Source organism: Sinocyclocheilus anshuiensis, unplaced genomic scaffold, assembly GCF_001515605.1.
Source record: "Sinocyclocheilus anshuiensis isolate Anshui unplaced genomic scaffold, SAMN03320099.WGS_v1.1 scaffold1453, whole genome shotgun sequence".
Lineage (NCBI taxonomy): Eukaryota > Metazoa > Chordata > Actinopteri > Cypriniformes > Cyprinidae > Sinocyclocheilus > Sinocyclocheilus anshuiensis.
This window is the reverse complement of record NW_015549558.1, coordinates 1,358,293-1,373,630: the sequence shown is the minus strand read 5'-3', so window position 1 is coordinate 1,373,630 and position 15,338 is coordinate 1,358,293. Positions and strand designations below refer to the sequence as shown.

At 37.7% G+C, this 15,338-nt stretch overlaps 2 protein-coding genes across 7 annotated transcripts in view; one reads left to right on the top strand and one right to left on the bottom strand.

The window, feature by feature from the left end:
- The window catches only part of LOC107657067 (syntaphilin-like), a 16,229-nt gene extending 11,169 nt beyond the window's left edge, over positions 1 to 5,060 (top strand). For 4 of the 6 annotated variants that reach the window (XM_016445078.1, XM_016445079.1, XM_016445080.1 and 1 more), the window contains 4 exons: positions 1,036 to 1,152; positions 1,757 to 1,864; positions 1,977 to 2,126; positions 3,134 to 5,060. In XM_016445078.1, the coding sequence (XP_016300564.1) occupies positions 1,036 to 1,152; positions 1,757 to 1,864; positions 1,977 to 2,126; positions 3,134 to 4,772 (2,014 nt within the window). In that variant the 3' untranslated portion in view covers positions 4,773 to 5,060. The remainder of the gene's footprint in view (positions 1 to 1,035; positions 1,153 to 1,756; positions 1,865 to 1,976; positions 2,127 to 3,133) is intronic. The other 2 variants (XM_016445082.1, XM_016445081.1) reach the window with 1 other exon arrangement.
- Positions 5,061 to 8,462: 3,402 nt separating this feature from the next.
- Positions 8,463 to 15,338, bottom strand: part of LOC107657068 (syntenin-1-like) — a 22,931-nt gene continuing 16,055 nt past the window's right edge. Inside the window, exons 4-9 of the mRNA XM_016445083.1 lie at positions 14,260 to 14,360; positions 12,174 to 12,332; positions 11,782 to 11,957; positions 10,585 to 10,756; positions 10,374 to 10,465; positions 8,463 to 9,166 (exon numbers count right to left, since the gene is read on the bottom strand). Coding sequence (XP_016300569.1) covers positions 9,112 to 9,166; positions 10,374 to 10,465; positions 10,585 to 10,756; positions 11,782 to 11,957; positions 12,174 to 12,332; positions 14,260 to 14,360 — 755 coding nt within the window. The 3' untranslated portion in view covers positions 8,463 to 9,111. The remainder of the gene's footprint in view (positions 9,167 to 10,373; positions 10,466 to 10,584; positions 10,757 to 11,781; positions 11,958 to 12,173; positions 12,333 to 14,259; positions 14,361 to 15,338) is intronic.

Sequence of the window (15,338 nt, the reverse complement as noted above, 5' to 3'; positions counted from 1 at the left end):
AGTAATTTTAATACTTCAACTTCGGTGGTTGACCAATATGAGGCTTTCAGTGGTTAATGCTGATACTGATAATTACTCAAAACTCACTCACAAAATTGAAATTGAAAAAAACTGCATTCTGCACCACCTAAAAGAAGTGCTTTCATTCACCGCAGCTAACCCTGGGTTTAATTTTACATTTTTCCAAAAGAGAATTGGAAGGAGATTAAGAGTCATTATGCTCTAAGCTACCCCATGATCCATTGCTCCTATTTTGCCTCAGTTTTATGAATATGGTATGCTATGTGAGGTCAGCATACCGAATGAAACTGCATGTTTAGAAGGTCTTGAAAACAGTTAGTAAGAATATTTTTCGTTTATATAAAGTAGACATGTAATGCCGATAAGGATGAAGGAAACTGTCAAAAGTAATCTAGTATGCATTTGTACAATATGTCCAGCATGTCTTTTATTCTTTTAAGTGTGGCAAATTGGCTTTGATCCTACCCAGCCCTCTGCTAATGTTTCTGACAACCAGAATTAATAAGAAGCTACTATTTATCTTTCTCTCTATCCTCCCCTGACTGCTGACTTAATTAATTAGTCAGACAATCTGTCAAATAATCTGTCAGATCTGCAACCTTGTGTACAGAGTTTAATGGTTGTAATAAACAAGCTTCTTATGTTAATTTCAATTGGATGTTTTAAATGGACTTTAGAATGATTTGAATAATTTCAAATGTTAAAAACAGATGTATCAAAAAGACCAAATCAGCACCTGGAATTTCAAGGAGAGATGTATACATAATTTTTCGGAAATTGGGAAAAAAAAATATGGATAAAAATAGAGAATAATGGAAAGCTTACAACACAGTCGGTAAAAGTGGCAGATGATTTCTTTTTCAGCTTCTACCTGAATTCATCTCATATTTATTATCACAGTTTACAAGAAAATGTCCACAGAAACATTCATTTGAGTTTCTATACAATACAGGTTAAGGTGAACTTGAGGTGTGTGCTATCCTGTATAATGATTCCTTTTTGTTTGTGGGTCAGTTTTGACTATTGCAGGTTTATAGAGCTAGACTACACACCCATGGAGTCAGGCATTATGGTCTCTATGAGACAGAGCAGAGGATTTCTGACACCAAAGTCCCCGGAACACCACTGTCGGTCAGCGCTCCATCATCCCTTCTGTCTTGTTCTTCTTTTTTCTCTTCTTTTCTTTACTTTTCTTTGTTCTCCGTGTGGCATTGTGTCAGCATGGATTCAAACTCTTCAACCAAAGCACGATGTCCCTATAAAATCCAACCTTTTAAATTTACTGGGGGTTTAAAGCTCGAATTGCATATGTGTCACATTTGAAGATGATTTCATGTCTGTGGTGTGCAAAGTGAGCCCTCATTAGACGGCACTGCTGTCAATTTCTGCTTGTTCAGCTGCCAGTTTGTTTCTCATTATTGATTCATGATGGATATTTATCATGATTTGTCATTCTCAGCACATAATACAACTGTTTGTATTTGTGCTTGCAGTTTTATGTGAGCTGGGTGTCTTTTTATTCTTTACATCCATAGAAGGTGTTCTCTCTCCCTGGATGACTAGTTGACTGTATGTATAGAGGCATGTTAGTCATTTTTGGTTTTGTGTTTCATGGAATTGTGCTTTTTGTTTGTTCATGTAAGTGTGTGTTTGTGCATTCTGTTTATACCTCGTCCTGTGTCCTCTTAAGTGGCCTTGAAGGTGACACTGAAATTGTGATTCTGTTATGATACAGGCGGAGTCCAGCACCTGTCAGTAACCGTGATCCCTATGGAAATGCTTCTCTCAGCAGCAGTAGCAATTCAGGGTCATGCAAGGGCAGCGATGGAAGCCCGACCCATAGGTGAGACACGACTCACCCACAGACCAATGATGCATTGCTCCTTTCTCTTCTTTCTCGTTTGTTTATATATGGTATTGTTTGTTCTATATACCACTTTTCTCATCCATATCAGGCATCACATAAAATACACCTCCTGCAATGATAACCATGGTATCCGGCCCCCTCCACCTGAGCAATACCTTACCCCACTGCAACAGAAAGAGGTGTGTATCAGACACCTCAGAGCACGGCTCAAAGAAACCATCGAAAGGCTGCAGGACAGGTGAGGCATGCATCATTCATAGTATGAGGGCCCATGCACTAATTATCACATCAGTCTTTGAAGAAATTAGTTTTATCTTTAAGCAGCTGCTTTGAGCAGCGGTTAATTAAAGTGATTCCTTTATTTAAAATTGTTACACACATTTGCACTTGGTTGATGATTTCCAGACCATGTAACAATTACAAATACAGATTTACCTATTAAGTTGCAAACCACTAAATGTTAGCATTTAGACTGTGTAATTTGTCATTTATTTCTCTATATTCGAAGGACTCTAATCTAAATATTTATTATTTTTCTAAACTGTTTATTTTAAAGGCAGACTCCATTTTTCCAATGGCAATGAAGTGTTAATGTGTTCTTAAAGCAGCTTTTTGTAATTCTCTGAAGAGAGTTATTGGTCAGCATTTCCATTTATCACAATGGCAATAGTTCGCCTGGTACATGTTTGCTTATTGTGCTCAGTTTTGGGCACACTACTTAATTAATAGTTAATTACCTGAGCCTTAAATGCCATGTAACTAATTATTGTAGAGCTTCAGAAAAATTACATAAAGACAATGCTGATTGGCTGGTGGAGCCACAAGAACATGCAGTTGCAAACACTGAATGGTGTTCAGTGGATAAAGTTGCTTTTTGGCTAACTACACCATGCTAACCAGAAAAACACTGACTCCTTGTTCTTTTCAAATAGGTTTCCTATGCACACTCCCCTTCTCCCACTGGCCAGACAAACAGATAGTCCTTCCCCAAAGACACACAATTGTTTAGGCCAGTGTGTTGCTATGTTGGGCAGCTCCAACAGACCGATGTTGAAACGTAATGGAATGTAAACTATCAGTCACTGACATAGAGTTGGCAAATTACATTATACTGGGATAGGACAAAGTATTTTAAAAGCAAAAACATTTGACACAGTAGTTTTAGTTTTTTTGGACGGTCCTTGCTTTTCTATTTTGACGTGCTTGGTTTCTCTGTCCTCTGTCTTGTTTCCTCTCTTTCCATAGGGACACTGAGATTGATGAGTTGCGTACTCAGCTGTCTCGTATGCAAGAGGACTGGATTGAAGAAGAATGCCACCGCGTGGAGGCCCAGCTGGCTCTAAAGGAGGCTCGCGGGGAGATCCAGCAGCTTAAGCAAGTTGTCGATGTTGTCAGATTCAGTCTGGGAGACACCGACACTGGAGTGCAAAAGTGCTTCCAAGACAAAAATCTCCAGAACCACAAGCTGGAGTCTTTATTGCAGAGCATGGAGCTGGCACCGATCGGGCCCACCAAAACAGGAGAAACCCTGGCAGGTGGAGGGGTGGTGGGGGCAGGGCTGGAGGTCAGCGAGGGCCTGGTGGGGTCTTCCGAAGGCTCCCCAGCTCGCTCGCTTACCTGCAGCTCTACGTACACCAAGCTAAGTGACCAGACTGGCCAGGAATGTGGTGGTAATGAAAATGGGTGTGATATTCCATGTTTGTCAGGCGAGGGCACGCAGGACAGCGGGTTTGTTTGCTGTGGAGACAGTGGAAGAGGAGCAAGCAAGGCAGATCTGCTCCTGGAGGCTGCGTTTCTGTCTCAAGAGACAGCCTCGCTGCTCAATGCGTACTCCCGCCTGCCACACTCCTCCACCTACGATGCACTGTGCAACAGCGAGCCTAGAGTTGTGCCTCTCCGCTGCAGTGGGATCGGGACGGGGACCACTGTTAGTGTAAGTCATCCATGTCTGTCGCATCATCACCTATACCTGCATCACCTGCGTGAGCAAGGCATTCAAACTGACTATGATCATGCCCCTGCTTCGGCCCCTGCCCATGGTCCCAGTACATCCTTTAACTCTGATCTAGACACTATTGCTGAGCGCACCTTCCGCTCTAAGGCCTGCAGTCCAACCTCTACCTGGATGTCTGACGAGAAAGATGATCTGGAGTCCGTAGCCACAGAATCAGCCATTACGGCAACAGTTGCCACAACTTCTGTCATCACAGACTTTTCCACTGAGTCTGCACCAGCTGTTGCAATAGAGCCTTGGGCATCAGCTGCATCTGTTTCAAAAGGACCTGCGACTTTAGCGTTGATCCCCATGGAGTCCTCTGTTAAGGAGACAACTGTTTCAGAGCCCCTTACAGTCTTACCAATCACCACAACAGCTTTGACCACAGAGACCATTGGATCCCAAGTAACCAACTCTGTTCAACCTCAACCTGTAACAGACCCTTTGCCAAACCCTGGCACCTCCCCTTGCTCCGTGCAGCCATTGGTTGAGACAGAATTGGAGCCCCTTCCACAGACCACTCAGCCTCGTAGTGGACTAACAGAGGCTGGGGTTGAAGGGGATCATGTCATAAATATAGTTGCAGACGATGAAGACGTGGATGGCGAGAGTGCTATGAACACAGAGTCCAAGTCGTCTGGCTGTGGTTTACCAGCAAAGAACTACTGGAGCCGGCACTTCCTAGTGGATCTGCTTGCGGTGGTTGTGCCAGTGGTCCCCACAGTGGCGTGGCTCTGTCGGGGTCCACACCGTGTTGGTCAGCCAATATACCATATTGGTTCTCTATTGCGGGGTTGCTGCACCGTGGCTCTTCATTCTCTGCGTAGAGGAGGAGGCCTTCGGCACTACCCCACAGGAGGAGGTGGTCCAGGGGGAATGAGTATATGAGACCAGCTCTTCTCTCAGGGGAAGTGCTGAAGCCAGTGATATCACTGTTGTTCTGTAAGATGTGCAATTAGGGAATGGTTAACACATGTAAAATGAATTGAGGCAACTAGTGGAAGGATAGTGTCTGAGCACAGTACCTTAATGCTGTGGTTCTCTATGGTATATATCCAAGACAAGATAAGAATGAGGAAGGGGGATCACTAGCATGTATTTGAACCAACAAATAAGATGCTCATGAAGTTCAGGACATCAAGCGAGCTTTCACCTTTTTCCACAACTACTACCCTGAGTAAAGAGGAGGGATGAAGTGTTTTGAATGATGGACTGACACAATGACATTAACTCAGCTTTGTGAGTGACACTAAAATATCCCCTTTAATATGATTGTATTACCCTTATTTAGAGTGAAGAGACATAATAAGTGATGGGAAGAAACTGTCCTTTTGTGCGTCCCTCCTACTGTCACTGCAGAGGGTGTGTGTTGTATGTGTGTGTATTGATTGATCAGTGCAGTACCTGGATTACTAATGGCCATCATTGTTGTAGCTGTGAGTGCAGTAGTTAGCCGTCCCATTACTTGTGCCTGTGTGGCATAAGAGCAGAAGTCATCTTTTCCCCTTAAGGAGCAAAGCAAGCACCTGCAGAGCTATTTATATGCTTTGCATATACCACTAGTGTCGTAGATAAATGCGGTCACAAAATGATACATAGTCCATCTGGAGTCTTTTAGACAATGTATTCTTTATTTGATGCTCAATTAAGTGGGGAAGTTTGATGCTTAAGAAATGTTCTGTATAGTTGAATGCTAAATTGTGTGTTTAGGAAAAGGGTAATGTATTTTAAATAATAATATTAACAGTAAGAAGGATTCCGTGTTTAGACAATGGTCTGGGTTAAATTACTTTAATAGGTCATGGGAGCTTTTTCATCAGATGAATTTTATGATTTTGTTTCACTGTGTGACCATCAAAAAACATTTATCCAAATCTTTAACAATAGGTCTAATTTTCATGTTCACTGTTAGACTAGGTTATGTAACTTCAACCGGTTGTGCTTGACCTGCTACATGCGGGGCTCAAACTGGCAACAGCCGGCATGAGAGTTGGGACCGCTAAAAACAATGTTAAATAATGAAACATCTTAACTTAATTTAGCATTACACTCTGCTAAACAAGTTGTTGCAATGCTAATATTATTAGCACTAATACTAATACATTATTAAAGTAGCTAATATGTTATTTCTGAAATACTACGTAATATAATTCTACAAAAAATATCAAAGACCGCAAAAACGAAAAGTATTTTTTGAGTTACTTGGTTAAAAAAAATAAAAGATTATACAAATTGATTAACTATCTAGGTGTAAATTTTAAAACAGTGAAAGTAAATTAAACATTTACTGCATGCAGAAACAAATTTTATTTTAAAATTCTCTGCTTTCAGCTTTTTCCAAACATTTGGCCATGACTACATGTCCCCTGATGTTCATGTTGACCATTTATTTGACTGACACGTAGGAGAAGGGTGACATTTAATGACATGTCAATTGCACTATAATTCACTTTATAAGCAATTACTTGAAGTATACTTGATTGTGAGTTTCTGTCTGTCCAAAGGCCAATGCATACATGTGGATTTGTGATTCAGGGTTAGATTTCACCGACACCACCATTTCAAAGAATCATCAGTTTCATAAATTCACATGAATATTTATAGTTTGTGTTGTGTATATGTGACAGCTGGATTGATTTGCCAGTCAACAGTGTACCAGATAATCAACCAGTTGATCACTAATTGTAGTTATTTGTGTCTCACATATTGTCTTATCTTCTGTCCCTCCAAATCATGAATAGCCGCTGCCTTTCTGTCTACCTCCTCCCTCTGATGTTGTGTACAGTATATGTATGGTAATATAGGCCTTATTTGTTGTCTATTTGCAAAGTTCTCATTTAAATTATTTACTGCTTTCTGTTGTGCATATTTGATGTGGCGTCTGTAAGGTTTTTTAGCGCTTGATATTTATTCTTTTTAACTGCCTGACAATCTTAATTTGTGCTTTGTGGTGGCAAGTGTGCATATATGTCATTAATTTATAGTCTAGTCCCTGCACTTTTTCACCTCATTCCAACTAAGCACTTACTGAATAACCTTACAGCAGATTTAAAGAAATGAAGGCATATATGTTCCTGATTTTTTTTTTTTGTTAGTTTGACTCGTTTGTTGAAACTATGAATGTGTGGCATTCAGATAGTTTTGTCTTTATCTGAAGATGAGAGATTATGAGACTGTAATCAGTTGTTACCCCAAGAATAGGTTTCCTCCAAACCGCTACTGTCTGTCAATGAAATGTACGTAAATAACTATTGCATTATTTATTTGGCCAGGTAAATGTTTTGTGCTGATATAAAGCTTTGTATACCTGTTGAAATGACACGTAAGGCCTTGATAAGATTTTCTTGAATTTTTTGAAGCCATATTACAAGTAGAGGTGTATATTGGCCCTATATGCTGGTAAATTTAAGTAATATTTCTATTTTGTCATATCACAGTTTTTTTCACTCTGTATGAGTGTGCAATTTAATGTGAGAATTCATGTGTTGCAGTATCAGTTAATTTTTCTTTCTGCATTTGAATGGTAATTAATAATCAGATTATTTGCTTTAAAGCTTCCGATCCACCATTAGGAAGTCTACAGATCTTAATACTTTACTTATTGTTAGTTTTACTAATAAAACCTTTCATTATTTTCTGAAGTTAACAGGCTCTGAAGTTAATGAGGCTGAATTTAACAGGCTTTAGTTAATGAGGCTGAATTTAACAGGCTGTTGTGAAAGACTGCATTGTAGCCAAGTGACAGTTTTTCTCCATATCCCTAGTTTTTATAGCATTTTTGGGGATGATTAAGAATAAACATTTCCAAGTTTGATGTCAATGTCAACTGGCACAATATTTGTTTAGAATGTACTTTTGTAACCACAAAATGTCTTGTGTCTTGTCTTATTGAATCATTACTCTCTGACAAATACTTTTTAGGGTAAGCTGGCAATGAATAATTCGTTTCTTTACTAATGTATATCACCTTCAACCATGGTTTGAAGACATTAGTACCTCATATATTCTTTAAATTGTTTAAATGGAAACAGCCTCCAACAAGAAAAAAGCCATAAGCCATGCTTTTTTCTTTCAGAGTGAATACTGAAATGTAAAATTGGTGGCAAACTGACACTTACATCAGCAGTTTAGTCTCTGGTAAGCAGGATTATATGACTGTGCCTAGAAGATTAGATCTCACAGAGGTACCTTTGTTAGTTTTTTTTTATGATTATTCTATTGACATGTTTACGCCTTCATCTCACACTTCAGTTTGTCTCTGTATTGTCTACCTGTATCAGCACTTGTAAGTCTGGTAATGTTTCATAGTGTCTCAATATTTTTGTGTAGAATAATATTTTAATGGTAATATTAGTGTGTACAGACATCACTGCAACACATCGCTATTGACCCTCATTGTTCTGTAAAAGGATCTATATTAAAAAGCATGGTGAACAAAGCCTTCTCGCTACTTTTGAAGTTTTTTTTAATCCTTTGTTTCAAATCTTGTTTCTAACCATCTGAAAATGTGTAGAGCATCTCAAAAACTTTTTGAAGTGGAGCATTTAGATGTTTTGAGAGATCAGTATTGGCAGTGTATTCCATTGGTATCACCAGGATGATTATTTATTTTTGTAATAATTTCAGTCTTGAGGTTACATTCGTATATACATTTTTAGAGACGCTAACATTTACAGGCTAATGACAGAGAATATTATCAAAGATTAAACACCTAAAAACATGTTCAAAATCAATAAGAAATGATTTGTTGCATTACAAATTCTGGCCAAGAATTCCTTCTGGCAGAGTACAGCTGTTGGCATATAGATGTTCCAAAAATAAAAAGTGTTTGTGCATAGTGGGAGGAACTGAAAAGATAGGAGTGTTGAAGCTAATGCTTTTCAAAATGGAAGCTCAGGTTCAGTTTTTAACCCCTTGCCCCCCAGCAAAAATAAAACAATCAGATAATAATACTCAGTAATGACAATGGATTATTATTATATAACGTAATATGACAACAATTACACAATGGCAATAATGGCATGTAGAACAGAATCAAGAACTAGATGGCAAAACGATAACAGCCAACAAGTGAAATAGAAAAAGGCAGTTTTTACATGTTATAAATGAATGTGATTGAGGAGGTTTATCCAATCAGTGATAGACGACCCATGTGGTGGATGGCTCCAATGGGAAGGCTAGAGATTGTAGGCATTGTGGAAAAGGGGGTGTGCGTGGTCTTCTGTGTTCAGACCTCAGGCACAGAGTGATCCATTGATGACTTCAGCAGGCCGCTTGACATCCTGGAACATACAGATTAGGGCTGTCATGAGCAGATGACGACAATTCATTTTGACAGACTTTTGATTATTGATGTCTGTTTTGTTCATGTCACACTGCCAGAAGTCATTTATTTACACAGATTTTGGAATATTTATGATTTTCCTAATGCTTTGTAAACTGGTTGGTTATAATATAATATGATATAATATAATCAATGCTAATAAAATTATTCTAACCTCATAAAGCATAGCTACTGTATCATATCTGGTATGCAAATTTCACATTTCTGTTATAAACAATCTACTAGCATCAACTGTCATGTGATTGATAATTTATACTTTTTTCTTTTCTTTTTCTTTTTTTTTTTTACAAGCTTTTAGTATCATTCTAAAACATGTACAATATGAAACGCCTTCAATATGATGGTACATGTGTGTTTTTGAAGTGAAATCTTTACTGATTTTCACACAGTAAACAAGAATAACTTTTATACTGTTAGTAATATTTCAAGATTTCAACACTTACTGGACTGAAGCAACTTAAGGTAACTTGATTATCCTTACATCATTTTCTTTTAGAAGAGTTAAAATGTATCAACATTTGATGCATCCGGCTTTTCAGGATTGTTTATTTGTACATCTCTCAGTCATTATTGTTTTGCACTGCATTATGTTTTCCCCCATAATAAGAACTACAGAGCTCTGATTATAAAACTAAGCATTTATATATCATGTTACCAAGACATTATTGGGAAATATAGAGTGACAACTGATATTTATATGCATTTTATGAAAGTAGTCTGCTATACTGTTATGAAGATCTCATTGCTTTACATTACAAGCTACTAGAATTTCATGTTTCTTTTTGGCTATAGAAATATCAGCATCTGCACAAAATTGCATTTTTTGCTCAATTTGAGCCTCTGAATAAAACTAAGATCAAGTGTGAGCTCCATATTCTTCTATATTATACTATATGAAAAGCCTGTATCAAATATGATACTCAATAAATAAAAAAATGTTTGTTTTTTAGATTTTGCTATTATTATTAGATTTAGATCAGAATTTTGACTTTTTTTTTTTTTTAGGCTTTACTGAGTTAATGCATTATTGCCATATTATAATTGGTTTGCCACATTATAAAAAATTTTTTTTTTTTTTTGGTAACAGCTAACTGTACTATGATTATTAAATTACTTATGAGTGTAAAACCAAAGCTGGATCTCACTTCTTAATCATGTGCTCGTAGATGAACTTAGGCATGAAGGTGATGGTCATGGCAGTGGGAGATGTGGTCAGGATGTCCTTAATCTGAGTGTCCTGTAGACAGAAAACAAAATATTTTACACTACAAATCTCAGAATTTTATTTATGGTCTTGTGTCTTTGACAGCAGTTTTAAAAGACATATCCGGAAAACACTACCATGACCACTCTCACCTTGAGTCCAATGACGTTCTGGCCGTTGATCTCACAGATGAAGTGATCGGTGAGCAGGCCGTTGCGGGCAGCAGAACCATCCTTCACTAGAGATGTGATGCGTCCGGATTTGAAGATGAAGCCCACATGGCCAGAGCTGTCCTTATGCATGGTGACTGTGCGCTGGAATGGTCTGGAACACAAAATATATACATATGATATTATCCTTATTGGCATCATCTGTGCAATTATGTTAATGATTACCACAGAAAACTATTTTGACTTGACCCCCATTTTTGTGTGATCAAGATGCATGTAACTTTAATGCAGACAGTAGTGTCATTAAGTAATTCATGTCCCGTGCCAATAATGTCCTGTGGCTATACTATTAAAACAGCATTTAAATACTTGCTGCTTGTAAGTGCCTTACGGTAACTGAATTTAGTTTTTTTTTGTTTTTTGTTTTTTCTGTGGTAACTGCCACAAATGTTGTTGATACAGCTTAACTTGGATCTAAAGCAGGAAGTTTATGTTTCACACTGAACTCAACAAATGCTACAATTATAACAAATAACCACCAGGAGGGAGCAAAGATCAACACAAATATTGTTATACACTTGTCATACTGATTCTGTCCAATTTGTCAAGACAATATTCAGAATATTTTGTATTATTATGTGGGTTTAATATTATTATTTGCATTATTATAAGTACTTTACTGTTTTATTGTTATTATTATCAGCAAGGAACCAATTGATCAAAAGTGACAGTAAAAGTGACATTGTAACAAAATCATTTAATTTAAAATAAACGCTAATTTCAAATTATTCTCAACTTTATATTCCTTAAAGTATCCTGGAAAAAAAATCTGTCATGGATTAAAAAAAATAGTAAGGAACACAACTGTTTTCAACACTGGTAACAATAAGAAAGGTTTCTGGAGCAGCAAATCAGCTTATTTGAATGATTTCTGAAGGATCATGTGACACTGAAGACTGGAGTAATGATGCTGAAAATTCAGCTTTGCATTACAGGAATAAATTATATATTTTTTTATATTTTCAAAAAGAAAATGGTTCATATAAATTGTAATTATATTTCACAATATTACTGTATTTTAAACTAGGCAAGCATGAGACAAAAAAAAAATCGTACCAACCCCAAGCCTTTGAACAGTAGTGTCTATGTTTATATACTGTACAGATAGAAATGACTGACCTGTCACGGACAATGAGGTCGATGCGCTGTTCAGCTGCTGCCTTCAGAGCTTTGTGAGCCTTATCTGAGCTCCAGCCAGCAACATTCTGCCCATTGATCTGCAGAATCTGATCTCCAAAACGCAGGCCACCCAACGCTGCTGGAGAGTTTGCCTGCACCAGCTGGACAAACACTCCCTACAGAAAGAGGAAATGACATACATGAATGATAATGACACCTCAACTAAACATCACCTGCTGCTGATGATAACAATGACACATGCTGAGAATGAGGGTGTGCTGCCCTAAAACAAATGACCAATTAACCTACATACCAATTACACACTCAAAACAATGAAACACGACACCAATCCTGACTCTGAGGAAGTGTTTAATACAAAGAGCTTTACTCACATTATCGATATCTCGGAGTCGGAGTCCGACCTTTCCTTCCTGGTCTTTGCAGATGATGACCTCCCGAAGACCTGGGCGAATCTCTGCCCTCCTGATTCCCATGTCAGCACCAGTCACAGGCCGCACCATGCCACCCACACAACTTGGCACTGCCACTTGCTGCCAGGCAAGAGAAATGTTTATTCATTCTCATACGCGTGACTGTATTGTTCACATATTATACAACATGAAAAGTTAACTCTGGCCAATGCAAATATTCTAATGCAGTACTTTCCAACCAATGGGTACTCTGAAAGATTTAGGCCAGTTCACACAGCAGCAGAATACGGTTGTCAGTCCTGTATTTGAGTCCTTAATGCGGTTAAGTTCACACACAGTATAGTTATTTTCAGGCGTGACAACCGCATTCTGTAACTGAACTCACACCGTAAATTTTCAGGACTCACAACCGCATTCTCGGAAAACACGTGCTGTGTGAACGGAACAGGACTGGACAACTAGTTGTTTGTCACGTCATATAGTGCGAGAGAGCCGCTCTGCTGCACAAATGCGTGTCTATCGTGTGCTGCGTGTTTTCATGTCTGGTTTCAGTAACTTACAGTGACGGAGAAATGAGCTGTGTGTCATGTGAAAGTTTTAGATCCAGTCTCCACCGGAGCCGCTCCCGTGTTCTACACGCTAACATGCAGTTACAGGTTTGTGTGTTCTACATGCGACTCAAATGCTCCTCTCTCCACCCAAATATAAAAGCTGCTGTCAGTTAATGAAGATCTGACGGATGAACTCGCGGCTTAATTGGACTCTTGTCATGTCAGAAAGTGATAAGACTTTCAGTTTTATGGACGTCGCCATCTTTGATATTACTTTGGTCACTGTTGCTATGGTTACTGGTAAGGAATACAGGCTTGACTCCCGTTGCACGTTCATACAGACAGTATTCGAGATGCTACTGTAAGCTGCTGTGTGAACGGGACATTTTGAGACACACCTGTTAGTAAATGCGGTTGTCAATCCCAAAATTTGCATTTATGCCTTTGTTATGATAGGACAGTAGAAGCTGTGACAGGAAGTGATAAGAAGGGTGTAAAATTCAAATTAGTTATAATGTATTATGACCATTAACAATAGTATATTTTATTCAGCAAAAACACATTAAATTGATTAGAAGTGACAGTAAAGACATTTATAATATTGCAAAGTATTTCTATTACAAATAAATGCAGCCTTAAAACTTTCGAATGGTAATGTATATAACTAATATATATAATGTATATAACTAATATAAATAATGTGAATTAATTAATGTAATTAATTACCGTGATAAAATAACTCACTAAATATCTATTACTAATTAAATCTAAAAGTTTTTTTTTTTTCAGTTTATTTTTATGAAACAAAACAAGATATTCATAATAGAATGTGCTATAAGGTGAATCGTTTTTTCACCCACAGTATAGATTAAGCAACTTTAACAATATTAATGATAATGCCAAATGATATCCAGTATTAGTGAAAAGAAATAGATTTCTGGTTTTGTGTTGATTAAGGGGTATTTGAGCCTTATTAATGGGGCTGTGAGGATACTTGACACAAAAAGATGCAAAAAGAGAGAGGCTGGTCTAATGTTCAGTACTATGAACACTGAGTATCTTTTTAAGATGCTCTCTGAAAGCAGCCTACATTAGCATTACTCCATCACAGGCCTAATGGTGTATGAGTCATTCTGAGCTCTGCTTCCAGGAATGATGTTGAAAAGAATAAGACACTCTATGGCCAGTTTGAACTATTCAGAGAAAAAAAAACTCCCAAAAGCACAGATACACAACCACCTCCTCTTTTTCAAAGCTTACACAATTTCTCTTGGCTGCTTTAACAGAGAAAATATTGTACAAGGCAAAGGTTGCAGAGATGGAAAAACAGGCTGTAGAACAAACTAAACCAGGAAAGAGTAACAGCACTGCTAGGGAAACATTTGAGACTCTGAAATGTCATTGTTTGCATATATTCAATATTTCTTTATGAGTGGCGATACTTACAGGAACTGAACTCTAAAAACAAACAGGTGTGTTCAGTGTCAATCACTTACATTGTCAGCCACCGGGACCAGCGCAAGGTTTCTCTGGACCTCATCGCTGTTCAGACTGAGGCCCATATAGTCTCCCAGCTCCTCCAGATTCGGATACAGAGCTGTAGGGAGAGAAAGAGAAGGCATTTCATATTGAAGTTTAGAATTTTCCATATGACACAGACAAACCTAATAGCTAACACAGCAGCATAGTGATGTAGTCTGTTTGAGTGTGTTTTATGATCATCAAGCACGTGAAGTGAAAAAAGTAGAACATAGAAAAACAGACAACTGGGGGTCAACACTCAGCCAGTCGCTGGTTTCAGATTCCAGCAATGAATGTTTCCATCCAGTAATTATTTCCTGAGTTGAGTCATGACTATAATCCTTGCCTCTTTCCCTCCTGCTTTCCCCAGTGCCCAGACATGAAAATGTCCGCCTATGAAACATTTTCCTACACAAACAAGCTAGCACACCAGTCCATCTCTAGATGTCTACACTGGACCTGATGATGGTGGGAAAACCCCAATTCACAAACTTACACAGACATTCATTTATACAACACTTTAAATGCAATATTTAATACATACATACCTTATTTAATTAATACTATGATGATTGTTCAAAAGTTTGGCTATTTCTATTCAGCAATAATGCATTAAATTGATCAAAATTGACAGTAAAGACATTTATAGTGATTCATTTATAAAATTTATATTTCAAATAAATGCTGATCTTTTGAACTTTCTATTTATTAAAGAATCCTAGTTTCCTACACTAGGATGATAAACAGTAAATGTTTAAGTAGCAAATCAGAATATTAGAATGATTTCTAAAGGATCATGTGACACTGAAGACTGGAGTAATTATGCTGAAAATTCAGCTTTGCCATCACAGGAATAAAATATAAAATATATTAAAATAGAAAACAGTATTTTAAATTGTAATAACATTCCAAAATATTATTGTTTTTACTGTATCTTTGATTAAATAAACAGCTCTGGTGAGCATAAAATACTTATTTTCTATATGTGTGTGTGTGTGTGTGTGTGTGTGTGTGTGTGTGTGTGTGTGAGTGAGTGAGTGAGTGAGTGAGTGAG